General features: G+C 45.5%; 1 protein-coding gene across 1 annotated transcript in view; it reads right to left on the bottom strand.

Annotated features, from left to right (window-relative positions):
* Positions 1-20007, bottom strand: part of GALNT4 (polypeptide N-acetylgalactosaminyltransferase 4) — a 125029-nt gene that overhangs the window by 49374 nt on the left and 55648 nt on the right. Inside the window, exons 3-5 of the mRNA XM_075314918.1 lie at positions 18199-18368; positions 16061-16250; positions 14192-14377 (exon numbers count right to left, since the gene is read on the bottom strand). Coding sequence (XP_075171033.1) covers positions 14192-14377; positions 16061-16250; positions 18199-18368 — 546 coding nt within the window. The remainder of the gene's footprint in view (positions 1-14191; positions 14378-16060; positions 16251-18198; positions 18369-20007) is intronic.

Raw genomic sequence — 20007 nt, 5'->3', positions numbered from 1 at the left:
TGGGACATTGTGAGGAGGGGGCAGAAAGCATGGGACATTGTGAGGAGGGAGCAGCATGCATGGGACATTGTGAGGAGGGGGCAGCATGCAAGGGACATTGTGAGGAGGGGGCAGCATTCATGGGACATTGTGAGGAGGGGGCAGCATGCATGGGACATTGTGAGGAGGGGGCAGAAAGCATGGGACATTGTGAGGAGGGGGCAGCATGCAAGGGACATTGTGAGGAGGGGGCAGCATTCATGGGACATTGTGAGGAGGGGGCAGCATGCATGGGACATTGTGAGGAGGGGGCAGCATGCATAGGACATTGTGAGGAGGGGGCAGCATGCATGGGACATTGTCCTCACATCATGCTGCTCCCTCCTCACAATGTACAGATCATATTTCATAATCGAGGAAGGTGTGGTGGATATACAGTAGTTTATAAGGGAGGGCAGTGTGTAGTTTATTAGGGGCAGTGTGACAGTCACAGTATATAAGTGGGGACGGTGTGGTGGGAATATTTTATACTCATGCTATGTTTTGATGTGCCTGTGGTGATTCCCATTGGGGGGGGTTCGTTTCTTATTGATACTTTTTAAAGTGTGCTACAGAGTAGATCTGCCTTAAACAGATGTCGTGTGCGAAAACTCAGTTTTACGTTGTCACTAAGGGGCGCGACCACTTAAAGTGCCTAGGGCAGCACGAAGGCAAAATACAGCCCTGGGCCCAACTCAAATTAAACTACAACAAAGATACCTGGTTGTGCAAAAATGCGCCAAACACCGTATTATGCCCAATAAAAATATTATTTATTATTCAAAAATTTTAAAAAATCAGAATACATATATTCAAAAAATTCTGCTACAAATAGCCGGTGCTACATAAAAACAGGAGGGGGGTGACACAGCATCTACAGTCAGTATATGTGGATTTGTATATATGGACTTAATTTTCAAAGTAAGTTAAAGAGATCTAGGAGATACGTTTGTACTGCGAGCAAATCTAGTGACAGATCTACTTTAAAGTAACACTCAAGCAATGTTTTTCGACTTAATCAGTAACATTCAAACTGTGTTAACCATTTCATCCCAGCTCACGTACATCCATACGTTTTACCCCTTTTACTATGGGCAGCTGTCATTTAGTCTCCAAACTGATCGCCAGTCCAATACATTCAACAATGTGTAGACCTGAAATCAGTTTGTGATCTATAGGATGATAAAATCACAAACATCAAACTTGTCCTCTCCTCATCCTGCTCTGCCCAATGTCACGTAAGCCTGGGACCTCGATTACTCACAGCACTGGGACACCTCTAGAGCGGGAGGTGAGTACAGTCTTATTTTAAATTGGGGGAAACAAGTGGAAACAGAAAGGGTTGACTTAGACCACTTGAAGTAACAAAAAATTATCTGTACACAGAAAGTCATTTTTTAATGTGGATTTTTTCAGCTGTAAAATTCACATTAAAAATAAAAAACAAAAAAAACAAAACTGATACCGGTAGCGTTATTTGGATGCAATTTCTACACCTGGAAAAAAACAACAAATTATTAAAAACAATCCTTAAGCCTTATTAACATTACTCTATTTTATCATCTTTTGTAAGCCAAAAGCAGGAGGGGCTATAAAACACATCTAAAGGCCACGTTTCACTAAGAGACATCGCTGCTGAGTCACGTTTTTTGTGACGCAACAGCGATTTTGCTAGCGATGTCGCTGTGTGTGACATCCAGCAATGACCTGGCCCCTGCTGTGAGGTCGCCGGTCGTTGCTGAATGTCCTGGACCATTTTATGGTCGTTGCTCTCCCGCTGTGAAGCACACATCGCTGTGTTGGACAGCGAGAGAGCAACGATCTGAATGTGCAGGGAGCCAGCTTCTGTGGACGCTGGTAACCAAGGTACACATCGGGTAACCAAGCAAAGCGCTTTGCTTGGTTACCCGATATTTACCTTGGTTACCAGCGTCCGCAGCTTCTAGAAGCTGGCTCCCTGCACACGTAGTTAAGGTACACATCGGGTAACTATAAGCAAAGCGCTTTGCTTAGTAACCCGATGTGTACTATGGTTACCAAGCACAGCGTCGTTACACGGGTCGCTGGTGGCTGATCTCTGATCACTGTGGAGATCTGCCTGTTTGACAGCTCACCAGCGACCACGTAGCGACGCTCCAGCAATCCCTGCCAGGTCAGATTGCTGGTGGGATCGCTGGAGCGTCGCTAAGTGTGACGGTACCTTAATTCTTTCAACTATGGCTATTCCTTTCAAATTCCACTCCTAATCAAATGTAAACATCTGAGTAATGCCTCGCCGTCATCCACTAAAACAGTTGTTTCAAAGTTAGTATTTCATTAGGAATTAGCAACAGTATTTGTAATCCAAAATCAGGTGTGGAAGGAATAAATCCCACTCTTACAATCATTAGCTTGAAGGGCTGGACTTTGAAACTCACAAGAGACTGTATAGATCTTTTTTGGACTTTTACAGCAGTGAGGTAAAGAAGAGTAAATATAATAAAGTTGGGCAGAATTCCTAGCTAGGCAGATTTTTTGTGTTATGGATCACTCCGTCCTCTGTTCACTACAATAGCACTTTGTTGGCAGCTCCTCTTTTGCATTTTAGTCACAAGGCATTGCAACTTGGGAAACAAAGTGGCTTGGGTCATATCATGTAAGAATAATGGAACATATATTTATTATGGAAAATATGAAAAGACTGATTGCCCCGAGGCAGAGGAGGGCAGAGAAACGTTGTCAAAGGCCGATTATACATACAGAACAAGTACACATGAAAATAACGGTACTATCGCCAAATCTATATTTCACCAGTGAATTCTGATGTCAAGACTAGAGCTGAGCAGAATAGTTGAAATACGGTTTGGTGAGTTTAGCCGGAGTTTAAATAAAGATCTGTTTTGGAGCCGGACTTGACCTCTACACCACTGGAGTGCAATAATTGGGTAGTCCGGCTCTCCACCCACATATAGCCAGTCATAAACAGAACACTTCTGGTGGAGGGGATTTGTTTGGTGCACACGATATCCCACAACGCTGTTACCCCAGTGCGGGCAGTTCCAAAACTCCAAATGTCTCGCACTGGTGTAAGCATCGAGTGCACCCAGGCACAGCGCTGCTCGCTCGAGTGGTTTTCATACATAAAGCACCTGAACTCAAACACGGATTTGTTTGTAACCCCCGTGTTCAGTACGAACACTGAATTTTACTGTTCAGGTTAGCTCATCTCTAGTCAAGAACTACAGTGGGTACAAAAAGTATTCAGACCCCTTTAAAATTTTCACTCTTTGTTTCATTGCAGCTATTTGGTAAATTCAAAAAAGTACATTTTTTTTCTCAATGTACACTGCACCCCATCTTGACAGAAAAAAACCAAATGTATTTGAAGAGTGTCTATACTATTGGAATGAGTGGCTGAGCACCATCAAATGTCTGGAATCCAAATTTTGGTATATAAGGTATGCTGGTATTAAAGGGGTGGTTCACCCATATTTTTTATTGTCTAGATCGATATTATATTGAGAAACAATGTTTCTCTCAAATACCTTGTGTTGTCAATAGTGCCTGTGAGAGGCGCTATTGCAGACCGCTGCTCCCCGTCCAGTGACGTACCCGTCCAATGCTGCCTCGTCACATCCATGCAGCCGGCTACATTCTGAGCCCATCTGCTCCCTGCTCCTCCTCCCTCCTCCCTCACAGCACGTCTCTTGCTTGCAGCGTTCTGCGAGGAGGGAGGAGGGAGGGGGGAGCAGGAGACGCGCCGTGCTGTGCTAGGAGGGAGGAGGAGGGGGGAGCAGGAGACGCGCCGTGCTGTGCTAGGAGGGAGGAGGAGGAGGGGGGAGCAAATGGGCTGTGACAGCAGTGAAACACCGCTCACAGCTCAGAGTCTGGAAGACTGTAGCCGGCTGCACGGATGTGACGAGGCAGCATTGGACGGGTACGTCACTGGACGGGGAGCAGTGGTCTGCAATAGTGCCTCTCACAGGCACTATTGACAACACAAGGTATTTGAGAGAAACATTGTTTCTCAATATAATATCGATCTAGACAATAAAAAATATGGGTGAACCTCCCCTTTAACTTAAACTTTTTGCATCATACTATATTGCTCATTAAATCTCTCAATTGCCCCAGACAATATAGGATGGACAGCTTAGAATGACTGATCTGATGGCTAGCTCACACCCATAGATGCACCTGTTTGTTTTCAGCCTGCCTTATTTCTGTTGCTAAATTTGCAAGACATGTTAAACAGGTCTAACTCAGAATGACCGCAGCTATTTTTCATACCCTCCCACACAGAAATAGAGGCAATGGGTTGGACAGCTCACAATATGAGTAGGGTAATGACTACAAGAATAGAATAGGAAGATATGTAAGAAATACAATCTGTTTAGACACTATGGGCCTGATTCATCAGGGTGTTTTCGCCAGAGTTCTGAGGTAAAACTGGCTGTGACTTGGTGTTTTTATGCCAGTCCTGGCCAGCGCTGTCAGACTTACAAGAGTGGATGGCGCTTGGGCAGGAAGAGCTGTGGTCAAGTACGCACTTTAAATCTACCATAATGTTCCCTACAAGGTGGCTTAAATTAAGACCAAAATGCGAGCCAACGGTATATTTCTGGTGGTGGCGCAAAGCAGTAGAAAGAAGAGTACATTTCTTAATAAATTTTTACTCCAGAACTTCCTTAATTAAAAGTGGCTATAAAATACAAATGTCTGAATGAATCAGGCCTAATACTTATTTTCTACTAATATACTAGTATAGACTCACCTAAAATAAGTAACGATAAACAGTGACCTTGTGGCTTCCTATGTGCTAGGGGCTGTGTGCTCCTGAAAGATGACCGTATCAACCAGCAGGATTTCTGAGATGATGGCCCATAATGTGTGCTCTCCAATGTCACTAGCAGAGGTAGCTTTACCTCTGCTGCATCACAGGAGTGCAAGAACTCTGAAGACCAGCAAACTTTAAACAAGCCCTTAGGAGACGTTAGTAAAACAGCTAGCAAACAAGCTCCTTACCCAGGAAACTAGCCCTTGTAAAGGTCGCAGGGTAAGCTAGGCAATGAGCTGGAAGCTATAAAATTAAAAATCCCTCAGTTCTTGAGAAGTAGTGCATTACAAAAGTGTTTGTTTTCATAAGCATGTTGCAATTTTAACCATATCCAAACTTGCAACAACCCCTTTAGTCCCATCTCAAAATTGAATGTACTGGTAAGTCCTATTTAGCAGTGACATTCCGCAACTGGACATAATGATATGTCAAAAGACACAGTGATTGGGTGAAGATGGGGCTGGGGTCCCCGACAGCAGGCCATCTTGCCTTAATGCCCAGGGGGTGTTGTACAGCATACCAGTATTGGGGAGGTCTGAGGGGGTTAGAAAACCAGTGTCAGTGTTCCGGGGTTTCCAGGTTGCTTCTGAATGATCTTGCCCTTTGTTAAAATGGAGTTTCTGTTCTGTGTGCCCTACTTCTGGTTCATCTGCTTAAAAACCCGCCCATACGCTTAGTCTAGTTGCTTGAGTATACTGCTTCCTCTCTGCTCCTGCTCAGCTGCTCTCGTTACCTGGTTGCCTTTCCGGATCCTTGTTAATTACCCGCGGCTTCCTTGTAAGGCTGGTCTCAGGTTAACTCCCGGCAGTATTGTTTCTACCAGCGGCTCGGACGTCCCAAGTGTATGTAAGCGATAATTACCGATTAGATACATTGTGACTGTCTTTCCGGAACTTTACCCGTATAAACTCTTTCTGCTAAGATTGTGTTTGGACTTATTGAACTTGGCCAGGGCGATTTGATACATTATTCATGTGGATCAAAACCAGGGACTTATCACCCGGTCACACCAGTGTGAGGACATGTGCCACAAACTTTTGTTCATTCGGATCTATGTTACCTGGACTACTTATTACTGAACTATATTCGTAAGGACTGTGCTCAGCGGTATATACCGTCCTTGTGTTTGTTTCTGTGTGCTATATACTGGGTACATATTGTTGGCTGTGTATTATAGAAATTCCTTGCACCAAGAACCCGTCTCTGCTCTTCATTGCCCTAAGCGATCAGAATCCTCAAGTTCATACAATAGTATTACAACCAGTCAGTATCTGTGTGACCACCATTTTCCAGTCTGCCATCTGTCCTATACAGTGAAAAGTGGGATTCACCTGTAAAGAGAACACCTCTTTTAATGTGCCGGACGCCATTGAATGTGAAAATTTGCCCATTCAAGTCGGTCATGACGACGAACTGCAATCAGGTGGAAACTGCGATGAGGATGACGAGCAGCAGTGAGCTTCCCGGAGATGGTTTCTGACAGTTTGTGCAAAAAGTCTTTGGTTACACAAACTGATTTTTGCAGCAGCTGTCCGGGTGTCTCATGAAGATGCTGGATGTTAAGGTCCTGAGCTGGTGTGATTACACATGGTCTGCGGTTGTGAGGCTGGCTAGATGTAGTGCCAAAATCTCTGAGATGTCTTTAAAGATGGCTTGTGATAGAGAAATGAACATTCAATTTGCGGGTAACAGCTTTAATGTATATTCCTGCAGTCAGCACGCCAATTGCATGATGCCTCAAAACTTGCAATATCTGTGGCATTGTGCTGTGTGATAAAACTGCAAGTTATACAGTGGCCTCTTATTGTGGCCAGCCTAAGGCACACCTGTGCTATAATCATGATGTTCATTAGGCATCTTATATGCCACACCTGTGTGGTGGATGGGTTCTCAGCAAATTAGAAGTGCTCACTATTACAGATTTTAGACAAATTTGCGAAAAATATTTGAGAAAAAGCCCTTCTGTGTACATAGAAAAGTCTTAGATCTTTGAGTTCAGCTCATGAAAAATGGGAGTAAAAACAAACAAAAAAAAGGGAGTTTATATTTTTGTTCTATATGCACACACATACACATATGCATACATATATATATATATATATATATATATATATATATATAACATTCATAAATCCTGAACATTGTCAGAAGGGCCATGTTCTAACACCAGTCAACAGGTACAGCTATGGGGAGCCCATAAGTGCACGCTTATGCAGATCAGTATACAAATTCTATTTGGAGGACTGTTTTCCGTTCTTTCAGAGGATGAACATTACAAGAAAATAGTTTCAATGATAATTAAACGCAATCACGGTGGGCTTTGATTTACTGGTGAGGTTAAAGCACCTGCCTTCAAATCTCGAAACGTATCATTAGCAAAAGGTCAGGATGTCAAGACCTTCATCAGAAAAAGACAGCAATAAAAAAAATTATGAAATAAAGTGCTCACCCAACCCCTTTAAAAAAGGCATAGCTAGTGCGAAGTACAGTGCCTTGTGAAAGTATTCAGCCCCCTTGAATTTTTCAACCTTTTCCTACATTTCAGGCTTCAAACATAAAGATAAAAATTGTATTGTTAAAGTGAAGAATTAACAAGTCGGACACAATTGTGAAGTTGAACGAAATTTTAAACTTTTTTAAGCTTATTTTAAACTTTTATAAAAAATAAATAACTGAATATTGGGGCGTGCAATTTTATTTGTCCCTTTTAAGTTAATACTTTGTAGCGCCACCTTTTGCTGCGATTAAAGCTGCAAGTCGCTTGGAGTATGTCTCTATCAGTTTTGCACAGCGAGAGACTGAAATTCTTGCCCATTCTTTCTTGGCAAATAGCTCAAGCTCAGTGAGGTTGGATGGAGAGCGTTTGTGAACAGCAGTTTTCAACTCTTTCCACAGATTCTCGATTGGATTCAGGTCTGGACTTTGACTTGGCCATTCTAACACCTGGATACATTTATTTGTGAACCATTCCATTGTAGATTTTGCTTTGTTTGGGATCATTGTCTTGTTGAAAGACAAATCTCCTTCACAGTCTCAGGTCTTTTGCAGATCCAACAGGTTTTCTTCAAGAATGGTCCGGTATTTGGCTCTGTCCATCTTCCCATCAATTTTAACCATCTTCCCTGTCCCTGCAGAAGAAAAGCAGGTCCAAACCATGATGCTGCCGCCACCATGTTTGACATTGGGGATGGTGTGTTCAGGGTGATGAGCTGTGTTGCTTTTACGCAAAAATATCGTTGGGCATTGTGCCCAAATAGTTCGATTTTGGTTTCATCTGACCAGAGCACCTTCTTCCACATGTTTGGTGTGTCTCCCAGGTGGTTGTGGCAAACTTTAAACTACACTTTGTATGGATATCTTTGAGAAATGGCTTTCTTCTTGCCACTCTTCCATAAAGGCCAGATTTGTACAGTGTACGACTGATTGTTGTCCTCTCCCACCTCAGCTGTAGATCTCTGCAGTTTATCCAGAGTAATCATGGGCCTCTTGGCTGCATCTCTGATCAGTCTTCTTGTTTGAGATGAAAGTTTGAATGGACGGCCGGGTCTTGGTAGATCTGCAGTGGTATGATACTCCTTCCTTTCAATATGATCACTTGCACAGTGCTCCTTGGGATGTTTAACGTTTTGGAAATCTTTTTGTAACCAAATCCAGCTTTAAACTTCTCCACAACAGTATCACGGATCTGCCTGTTGTGTTCCTTGGTCTTCATGATGCTATCTACGCTTTAAACCGAACACTGAGTCTATCACAGAGCAGGTGCATTTATACAGAGACTTGATTACACACAGGTGGCTTATATTTATCATCAACAGTCATTTAGGACAACATTGGATCATTCAGAGATCCTCAATAAACTTCTGGAGTGAGTTTGCTGCACTGAAAGTAAAGGGGACAAATAATATTGCACGCCCCAATTTTCAGTTATTTTTTTAAAAAGTTTAAAATAAGCAATAAACTTCGTTCAACTTCACAATTGGGTCCCACTTGTTGTTGATTTTTCACCATAACATTAACATTTTTATCTTTACGTTTGAAGCCTGAAATGTGGGAAAAGGTTGAAAATTTCAAGGGAGCCGAATACTTTCGCAAGGCACTGTACATCAGCATAAGGAATAAATGTAATATAACTCTGGGCTTTCAAATGAAAGACAATTAAACAAGATCTTATTTCACCTATAGAGACTTTCCTTTGCATATGCTCAAGCATGTCTATCAAAAGGTGCTCAGTACTGAAAGACAGACCTTGTTATCCCCCAAAACAAGTTCTGATGGATCTCAAACCATGAGAATTATTGGCACAAATGGTGACAAACACAAAGTAATTTGGGAGACTTTGTCATTTTATGAGGGGATAGTATAGGCAAAGACATTGTAGAATGCATTATGGAGACACCTCTATAACATACAGTAGGGAAATACCAAGTAAGGCTACTTTCACACTTGCGTTGAACGGTATCCGTTGCATTGCGTTGTGTAACGGATGCAACGGATGTGTTGCATATAGTGACACAACGGATGCAACGGATGCTGCAAAACAACGCAATTCGTTTTGATTTTTTTTTTTTTTTTTTCCCGGTTTTACCAGCGGCAGACTATAGTGAACGATCAGCTGATCGTTCCCTGCAGCCGGCCGCTGGGTGATCAGCTGATTGCTCCCAGTAGCCGGCCGCCGGGTGATCAGCTGATCGCTCCCGCCCGCCGGGTGATCAGCTGATCGCTCCCGGCTGCCGGGTGATCAGCTGATCGCTCCCTGCAGCCGGCTGCCGGGTGATCAGCTGATCGCTCCCGGCCGCCGGGTGATCAGCTGATCGCTCCCGGCCGCCGGGTGATCAGCTGATCGCTCCCTGCAGCCGGCCGCCGGGTGATCAGCTGATCGCTCCCTGCAGCCGGCCGCCGGGTGATCAGCTGATCGCTCCCTGCAGCCGGCCGCCGGGTGATCAGCTGATCGCTCCCTGCAGCCGGCTGCCGGGTGATCAGCTGATCGCTCCCGGCCGCCGGGTGATCAGCTGATCGCTCCCTGCAGCCGGCCGCCGGGTGATCAGCTGATCGCTGTCACTTGCCGGCGCCCGGGCATGCCGGCGGGCGGGCGCTCAGCTGAGCGCTGTGACTTGCCGGCGGCCGGGCATGCTGGTGGCCGGTCATTCAGCTGAGCGCTGTCGCTTGCCGACGGCCGGGCGCTCAGCTGAACGTTCGGCCACCGCGAGCCAAAATAAAGTTTGATTTAAAAAAAAAAAAAAAAAAAAAAAAAAAAAAAAAAAAAGAGCATGCGCAGTGAAATCCAGAGGATTCCGCTGCTCAAAATAACGTTACATGCTGCGTTCCTCCCGCTGGGCGGAAGCAACGGAGCGTCGCCCAGCGGAAGCAACGCAGCTCCTTTTGGTACAATCCGTCAACCATACAAGTCTATGGGAAACAGCGGAATCCGTTAACGGATTCCGCTGTTTCCCAAAAGGGCGGATTGTAACGGAAGGAAAATAACGCAAGTGTGAAAGTACCCTAAGACTCTTCCAACTTCACTTAGACTAGAAAATTGTACATGATTATGTGCTTCTGTCCCGCAAACTAAGTGGAAAAAACGTATTGGCAATTTTGAATTTTCTTAATATATTTTAAAGGGAACTCTCCTTCAATTCCCCTTAAAGATAGTAATCTGAAATAAATCCCTTTATAGGTGGATCGTAAACGTGGCTCATAACTTAGGATATAGGGTGGACTGGGTAACATTTAAAATGCATTTTTTCAAGAGGATGTAAACTCTATAGCAAGGAATTGATAGGCCATTCAATCTTGAACTGATAGAGGCCCACAGTGATTGAGTCAATAACTGTCATTTTATCTGCCAATCCCTCACTTGCATCTGCATACCATTCCCATCTAGAGTTGATATGAATCAATTTGCTGGACCTGGTCCACCGGTCACATTGTAGTCAGTGGATGCTGGGCAGGAGCCCCAACTCTTACCTGACGGCAGCTGTGGCGCTTCTTTAGATTAGCCTGTCTGGCGCGGTGTCATCGTTGCAGCATGACGAGCAGGTGACATCAGTCCAGGCGGGCTAATTAAAGAACTGCCACGGATGCAGGCAAATAATTCTCACAGCTCCCATCTAGCAGCCACAGGTTACATACATGGCCAATGAGTCCTGTGAATCAAGTCATAGCAACTCTATTCCTGCCCATAAAATAGCTGCAGATGGAGGGGCCTGTGACAAACACATTATTCAGCCTCTTTATTAAAACTGTATGCAAATGTATAGTTCCAGGACCTCGGGAATCTAGGACATGGAGTTTCAAAAGTGTTGTGTCTCTACAAAAGCTTTGACAAAAAAAAAAAGATGGGGCTCACTTAGATATTAAAACAAACAGATATACAATGCCCATAGACTGATCTGGCCATGTGACATTACAGGAAAAGCTGTCCTGTGTTGAGCCCTGGACCAGAAGTGGAGCAGACAGAAAACAGGGTGGAGCGGCTGTAGAAACTGAATGATGGGGCCACCTGGACCAATATAACTACATTAGCAAGTTAGTAATCATCAAGAAGGCACTTAACTAGACCAGTCACACCACTACAGCAGTGTCAAAGGGGTTGCCTCATTCTGCTTCTTCAGAAGAAGGGAATTTTGTTACTTACCGTAAATTCCTTTTCTTCTAGCTCTTATTGGGAGACCCAGACGATTGGGGTATAGCTACTGCCCTCCGGAGGCCACACAAAGCACTACACCAAAAGTGCAAGGCCCCTCCCCTTCTGGCTATACCCCCCCGTGGTATCACGGGTACTCCAGTTTTAGTGCCAGAGCAAGAAGGAGGAAGCCAACAACTGGTTTAAACAAATTAACTCCGATTAACATCGGAGAACTGAAAAACCGTTCAACATGAACAACATGTGTACCCGCAAACAGCAAAAAACAATCCCGAAGGACAACAGGGCGGGTGCTGGGTCTCCCAATAAGAGCTAGAAGAAAAGGAATTTACGGTAAGTAACAAAATTCCCTTCTTCTTCAGCGCTCTATTGGGAGACCCAGACGATTGGGACGTCCAAAAGCTGTCCCTGGGTGGGTAACGAAATACCTCATGTTAGAGCTGCAAAACAGCCCTCCCCTACGGGGATGTCACTGCCGCCTGCAGGACTCTTCTACCTAAGCTGGCATCCGCCGAAGCATAGGTATGCACCTGATAATGCTTGGTGAAAGTGTGCAGACTCGACCAGGTAGCTGCCTGACACACCTGTTGAGCCGAAGCCTGGTGCCGTAATGCCCAGGACGCACCCACGGCTCTGGTTGAGTGGGTTTTTAGCCCTGAAGGAACCGGAAGCCCAGCAGAACGGTAGGCCTCTATAATTGGTTCTTTGATCCATCGAGCCAAGGTAGCTTTAGAAGCCTGCAACCCCTTGCGCGGACCAGCGACAAGGACAAAAAGTGCATCGGAACGGCGCATGGGCGCCGTGCGGGAAATGTAGATCCTGAGAGCTCTCACCAGATCTAGCAAACGCAAGTCCTTTTCATACCGGTGAACCGGATGAGGATAAAAGGAAGGCAAGGATATATCCTGATTAAGATGAAACGAGGATACGACCTTAGGGAGAAACTCCGGAATGGGGCGCAGCACTACTTTGTCCTGGTGGAACACCAAGAAGGGAGCCTTGGATGACAGAGCTGCCAGCTCAGACACTCGCCGAAGCGATGTGATCGCAACAAGAAACGCCACTTTCTGTGACAGGCGAGAAAAAGAAACTTCTTTGAGAGGCTCGAAAGGCGGCTTCTGGAGAGCAACTAGTACTCTGTTCAGATCCCATGGATCCAACGGCCGCTTGTACGGGGGCACAATATGACAGACCCCCTGCAGGAACGTGCGCACCTTAGGAAGACGTGCTAGACGCTTCTGAAAAAACACGGATAGTGCCGAGACTTGCCCTTTAAGGGAGCTGAGCGACAAGCCCTTTTCCAACCCTGATTGCAGGAAAGACAGAAAAGTGGGCAATGCAAATGGCCAGGGAGACACTCCCTGAGCAGAGCACCAGGTTAAGAAAATCTTCCACGTTCTGTGGTAGATCTTAGCAGAAGTTGACTTCCTAGCTTGTCTCATTGTGGCTACCACTCCCTGGGATAAGCCTGTTGACGATAGGATCCAGGACTTAATGGCCACACAGTCAGGTTCAGGGCCGCAGAATTCTGATGGAAAAACGGCCCTTGAGACAGCAGGTCTGGACGGTCTGGAAGTGACCACGGTCGGCCGACCGTGAGATGCCACAGATCCGGATACCACGATCTCCTCGGCCAGTCTGGGGCGACGAGTATGATGCGGCTGCAATCGGATCTGATCTTGCGTAATACTCTGGGCAAGAGTGCCAGAGGCGGGAATACATATGGGAGGCGGAACTGCGACCAATCTTGCACCAAGGCGTCTGCCGCCAGAGCTCTTTGATCGCGCGACCGCGCCATGAATGCCGGGACCTTGTTGTTGTGCCGAGACGCCATTAGGTCGACGTCCGGCACCCCCCAGCGGCGACAGATTTCTTGAAACACGTCCGGGTGAAGGGACCATTCCCCTGCGTCCATACCCTGGCGACTGAGGAAGTCTGCTTCCCAGTTTTCTACGCCTGGGATGTGAACCGCGGAGATGGTGGATGCTGTGTTCCGGTCCCTGATGGTACTCCTGCTCGGCATCCACCAGGTGCTATGGGTCTGTGGATGGAGCCCGGCGTCAGAGCTTTGAGGCCGGCAGGATCCCACTTCCACAGAGCCCCCAAGGGGATGTGGAAGGAAAACAGCATGTGAGGCTCCAGCCCTGTACCAGCAATAGGTACCTCAACCTTACAACACCATCCAGGGGTGAGAAGGGAGCATGCTGGGGGCCCTATATGGGCCCTCTTTTCTTCCATCCGAAATAGTCAGCAGCTACTGCTGACTAAAATCTGTGGAGCTATGCATGGAATGTCTGACCTCCTTCGCACACAAAGCTAAAACTGGAGTACCCGTGATACCACGGGGGGGTATAGCCAGAAGGGGAGGGGCCTTGCACTTTTGGTGTAGTGCTTTGTGTGGCCTCCGGAGGGCAGTAGCTATACCCCAATCGTCTGGGTCTCCCAATAGAGCGCTGAAGAAGCACTCATTTCCCTGCCTCCCGATATGCTTCATCCCATGCTGCAAGCAGAGGCAGCTTTGTCTTTACAGGGTCAGAGGAAAGTGGGGCATAGAAACTAGCGAGCCAGCCAACTTGAGTGTAGCACTTACAAGCTCAATAGCAAAGAGTTTGAGAGTGCTGTGCTGCTTGACTTGTTTTTACAAGCAATTTGCGATTTTACTCATTCATGAAGATGAGACAACACCTCTAATCATCCTGCTTCACAAACATTACCTTATTGGATCTATCCTTGACTGTCTTCTTTGCCGCTCCTTTTCTGGTACCGCATGCCATTGAAACGTCAAGCGCCAGTCAAATCCACCAATCATAGGTTCACCAGTCTGCATGTAAAACTCGAAGGTGTTCCAGTCAATGGTGTCAATAACAGGACAGACTACTGCAGTTTCATTTTCTCCAATTCTAAAAGAAAATATCAGAAATGGTAGCCACATGTTCACTGATGGATTGTGCAGCACAGGATTTCATAGATAACATTGATTATAGCTTCCTAAAGCTCAATGTGGCCAAAACTGAACTGATCATCTTTCCCCCATCTCACCTACACCCTCTACCTGATCTACCTATTACAATAAATAACATCACGCTCTCCCCAGCACACAAAGTTCAGTGCCTCGGAGTGACCTTTGACTCTGCCTTGTCCTTCATACCACACATCCAATCCCTCCCCACCTCCTGCCGTCTTCAACTCAAACATTTCCAGAATCCACCCTTTCCTCAATTCCCAATCTACAAAAATGCTAGTAAATGCCCTCAATCTCCCGCCTCGACTACTGTAACATCCTCCTCTGTGGTCTCCCTGCTTACACGCTGGCCCCTCTCCAGTCCATCCTTAACTCTGCTGCCCGAATGATCCACCTCTCTCCTCAATACCACCCCGCTTCTCCTCTCTGCAAATCCCTCCACTGGCTCCCAATCTTCCACCATATCCAATTCAAACTACTAACACTGACCTACAAAGCCATCCATAAACTATCTCCTCCGTATATCTCTGAACTAATTTCTCACTACACTCCAAAACACAATCTCTGATCCTCCCAAGATCTCCTGCTCTCCTCCTCTCTCATTCGCTCCTCACGCAACCGACTCAAAGACTTCTCCCGAGCATCCCCAGTCTCCTGGAACTCGCTGCATCAACACGTCAGACTATCTACTACACTTGCAAACTTCAAACAGAACTTGAAAACGTATCTGTTCAGAGACGCCTATAACCTTCAATGACCTCACTGCTTCATCACCACCACAGCTGCCGCCCCACCACCATGCGAAGCTGCCGCCCCACCACCATGCGAAGCTGCCGCCCCACCACCGTGCGGAGCTGCCGCCCCACCACCGTGTGGAGCTGCCGCCCCACCACCGTGCGGAGATGCCGCCCCACCACCGTGCGGAGATGCCGCCCAACCTACACCCCACCTACTGTCTCCTCCCCAAAATCCTATAGCATGCAAGCCCGCAAGGGCAGGGTCCTCTTCCCTCTGTACTAGTCTGTCTACTGTAACTTGTGTATGTATTCTGTATGTAACCCCTTCTCATGTACAGCACCATGGAATCAATGGTGCTCTATAAATAAATAATAATAATAATAATAGATTTTAATATTATACTGAAAAGAACTACTGACAAGATGTAAAACAACTGCTTCTCTGCTATAGATAATGAAATCAAGCTAAGAAATACTCAATGTAGAGTAGAAATAAATATCCTACAAATTCAACCATGTCGATATGTGGTTACACAAATGTAAACGATGGTTCCCTCTTTTATATTGAATATACACTAGTAGAACAGAAAATTCCATGCATTTATTTATTCTAGTATATTTTCACTCGAAAATCCAAATCCAAAAGCCTGTTTTCTCTACAATTGCCACTTACATCAGAATTATTAAACTGCATTTTCACTACCAGATTATGGAGAATGAGCAATCCTAGGAACACTCGTTTCATGATAAGCTTTGTGTAATCAAGCTATCGATTACCCGAAGAACAAACAAAACGCTCATTCATCGGGTGAAATGACATTTTGAACAGCGCAAAAAAAAAAATCATCGTTATGGACCACGCTGGTGTAAATCAAGTCTTATACCTCTCAAGCACTGGCTCCAGCCAGCCCGTGACACATTCACAATGGCAGTCCAGGAATGTCAGCACATCACCAATTGCGTAGGTTGCACCAATTAACCGCGCTCGTACAAGTCCTTCACGTTTCTTTGTCCTGATTAAACGCACTCTCTCCAGTGAGCTGATGTAGTTTTCAAGCTGGGACTTTAAAAAAACTACAAAAAAAGTGAAATTCATAGTTAGATGCATTTTCATGATTGTGCAATTCTACATTTGTAAGGAATGTCAGGAAAGTGCACCTTATTAATTACCTAGGACTATATTATATATTAGTATATCCTAACCTTACAGCATATCAGGTGTATAAATATACCTTATAAATTAGCTTGTAGAGCATTCATTACAGTGCTGGCCAAAAGTATTGGCACCCCTGCAATTCTGTCAAATAATACTCAGTTTCTTCTTGAAAATGATTGCAATCACAAATTCTTTGGTATTATCTTCATTTAATTTTCTTGCAATGAAAAAGTACAAAAGAGAATGAAACAATAATCAAATCATTGATCATTTCACAAAAAACTCCAAAAATGGGCCAGACAAAAGTATTGGCACCCTTCGCCTAATACTTGGTTGCACAACCTTTAGCCAAAATAACAGCGAACAACCACTTCTGGTAACCATCAATGAGTTTCTTACAATGCTCTGCTGGAATTTTAGACCATTCTTCTTTGGCAAACTGCTCCAGGTCCCTGAGATTTGAAGGGGGCCTTCGCCAATCTGCCATTTTGAGATCTCTCCACAGGTGTTCTATGGGATTCAGGTCTGGACTCATTGCTGGCCACTTTAGTAGTCTCCAGTGCTTTTTCTCAAACCATTTTCTACTGCTTTTTGAAGTGTGTTTTGGGTCATTGTCCTGCTGGAAGACCCATGACCTCTGAGGAAGACCCAGCTTTCTCAAACTGGGCACTACATTATGCTGCAAAATTTGTTGGTTGTCTTCAGACTTCATAATGCCATGCACATGGTCAAGCAGTCCAGTGCCAGAGGCAGCAAAGCAACCCCAAAACATCAGGGAACCTCCGCCATGTTTGACTGTAGGGATCATGTTCTTTTCTTTGAATGCCTCTTTTTTTTTTCCTGTAAACTCTATGTTGATGGCTTTTCCCAAAAAGCTCTACTTTTGTCTCATCTGACCAGAGAATATTCTTCCAAAACGTTTTAGGCTTTCTCAGGTAAGTTTTGGCAAACTCCAGCCTGGCTTTTTTATGTCTCGGGGTAAGAAGTGGGGTCTTCCTGGGTATCCTATCATACCGTCCCTTTACATTCAGACGCCGACGGATAGTACGCGTTGACACTGTTGTACCCTCGGACTGTAGGGCAGCTTGAACTTGTTTGGATGTTAGTCAAGGTTCTTTATCCACCATCTGAACAATCTTGCGTTGAAATCTCTCGTCAATTTTTCTTTTCCTTCCACACCTAGGGACGTTAGCCACAGTGCCATGGGCTTTACACTTCTTGATGACACTGCGCACCGTAGACACAGGAACTTTCAGGTCTTTGGAGATGGACTTGTAGCCTTGAGATTACTCATACTTCCTCACAATTTGGATTCTCAAGTCCTCAGACAGTTCTTTGATCTTCTTTCTTTTCTCCATGCCCAATGTGGTACACACAAGGATACAGGACAGGGGTTGAGTCAACTTTAATCCATGTCAACTGGCTGCAAGTGTGATTTAGTTATTGCCAACACCTGTTAGGTGCCACAGGTAAGTTACAGGTGCTGTAAATTACACAAATTAGAGAAGCATCACATGATTTTTCAAACAGTGCCAATACTTTTGTCCACCCCTTTTTTATGTTTGGTGTGGAATTATACCCAATTTGGCTTTATGACAATTTTTTTTATTTTTTTCATTGAAGACAAATTAAATAAAGATAATAATACCAAAGAATTTGTGATTGCAATAATTTTCAAGAAGAAACTCAGTATTATCTGACAGAATTGCAGGGGTGCCAATACTTTTGGCCAGCACTGTATATACAAGTTTATTATCCAAATGACTCATTAGCGAATGTAGAAAGAGGCAATTACATACAGTACAAGGCTGATGAAATTGTAATTATTACATATTAAATCTACACACTTTATTACTCCGTGCTTACCTTTATCGCTGAAGTCATCAACCAATATGATTTCTCTTAATAGTACTGCCGAAGACATTTCTAAGACGCTGTGAATCGTGCGCAGTAAAGTTGACATTGCCTCATTGTAAAATGCAATTATAACAGATGTGGTGGGAAGTTTTCTGTAGTTGTAACTCTTGGACTTACACCTGAAAAAGAAAGATGGAAACCAATGTTGACTGCAGTTGTTTTACACCAGTAAATGAAAGATATGACAAACTCATATTTTACTTATTACTGAGATGGTCACTACACAATCAGTCCCTGTCATCTATTCCAAATGTTTTAGGACTGCATTTTTCAGGGGGATGCAGAAACTAAGCAATATGCCCATCGGAAACAGAGACAAGCACAGAGAGAACAAGAGAACATACTGATTCTATGTAGATGTTGTCCTTCGAATCTATCCCAGGACCAATACTGCTAACGCTAACCACTGCTACTCATGGGTCCAAAGCCACTAATTTTAGTGTGACTGGCTGAATACCAATGTGTATGAGGATGTCCGATCCTGAAGGGAGGAGTGAATAATTATGATGACCACTAGCTTGTTCCCGATGGGGATAAGCCTATGCTAGAATAGTGTGGCAGTGGCTTATTCTACAATAACACGTGTACACTTATGTAATGAAAGAAGAAGAATAATATGAGAATATCAGGAAGTCAGGAAAAATAAGTAGAGGCTCAACAAGCAAGATGTATGGGAAAGCCATTTACACTGTGCGGAATTATTTGGCAACATTCACTAGTTCAAAAGTTTAGGGCAGGGGTCGGGAACCTTTTTTCAGCCAGGGGCCATTTGCAAATTTCTACCAACCTTCGGCGGCCGCACAAAATTATCAATGTGAAAATGACCCTGCTATATTTGGTCAAACAATTAATTAACTTACCCCTACTGTGGCGGCTGGAGCGGCTTCTCTTTTGGTGATACTAATCATGTTGCTTCTCACAGCTGCTTTTTCATTTTTGTCTGGGTCTGGAGCACAGTCAATTCTTTGTGATAAGATTGTTATGTGATGTATATGATTTACCAGACGCTGTATATACATCACAGGAGACACTGGGGGCACATACATCACACAAGGGGCTGGGGACATGTATATGCCCCCAGCCCCTCCTGTGATGAATATGCCTCCAGCCTTCCTGTGATGTATGTGCCCCCAGCCCCTCTTGTGATGTATGTGCCCCCAGCCCCTCTTGTGATGTATGTGCCCCCAGCCCCTCTTGTGATGTATATGCCCCCAGCCCCTCTTGTGATGTATATGCCCCCCGCCCCTCCTGTGATGTATAAGTCACAGGAGACGCTGAGGAGATGCACATCACAAGAGGGGCTGGGGACATACACATCACAAGAGGGACTGGGGCGCAGACGCCACACGAGGGGCTGGGGCGCAGGCACCACACAAGAGGCACAGATATCACTTGCGGAGCCCTGACATCAGTGGGGGGGGGAGGGACACACAAACCTGGGGTGATACACAGCATTGGGGCGCACACAGCACTGAGGGGAGGGGGGCCACAAAGCACTGGACAGGGCACACGGCAGCAGAGGGCTGTCGCTGGACACACAGCAGTGCCGGACTCCCAGCACCAGAGAGCAGGCACCGGACATGTAGCTCCGATGGCCGGGGGGCGGGCACGCAGCTCCGATGGCCGGGGGGCAGGCACGCAGCTCAGAGGGCCGGGGGGGCGGGAACGCAGAGGGCCGGGGGCCGGGAACGCAGCTCAAAGGGCCGTGGCCGGGAACGCAGCTCAGAGGGCCGGGGGCCGGGAACGCAGCTCAGAGGG

The sequence above is a fragment of the Anomaloglossus baeobatrachus genome, chromosome 6 (genome assembly GCF_048569485.1).
Source record: "Anomaloglossus baeobatrachus isolate aAnoBae1 chromosome 6, aAnoBae1.hap1, whole genome shotgun sequence".
Lineage (NCBI taxonomy): Eukaryota > Metazoa > Chordata > Amphibia > Anura > Aromobatidae > Anomaloglossus > Anomaloglossus baeobatrachus.
This window is presented reverse-complemented; position numbering and strand designations above follow the sequence as displayed.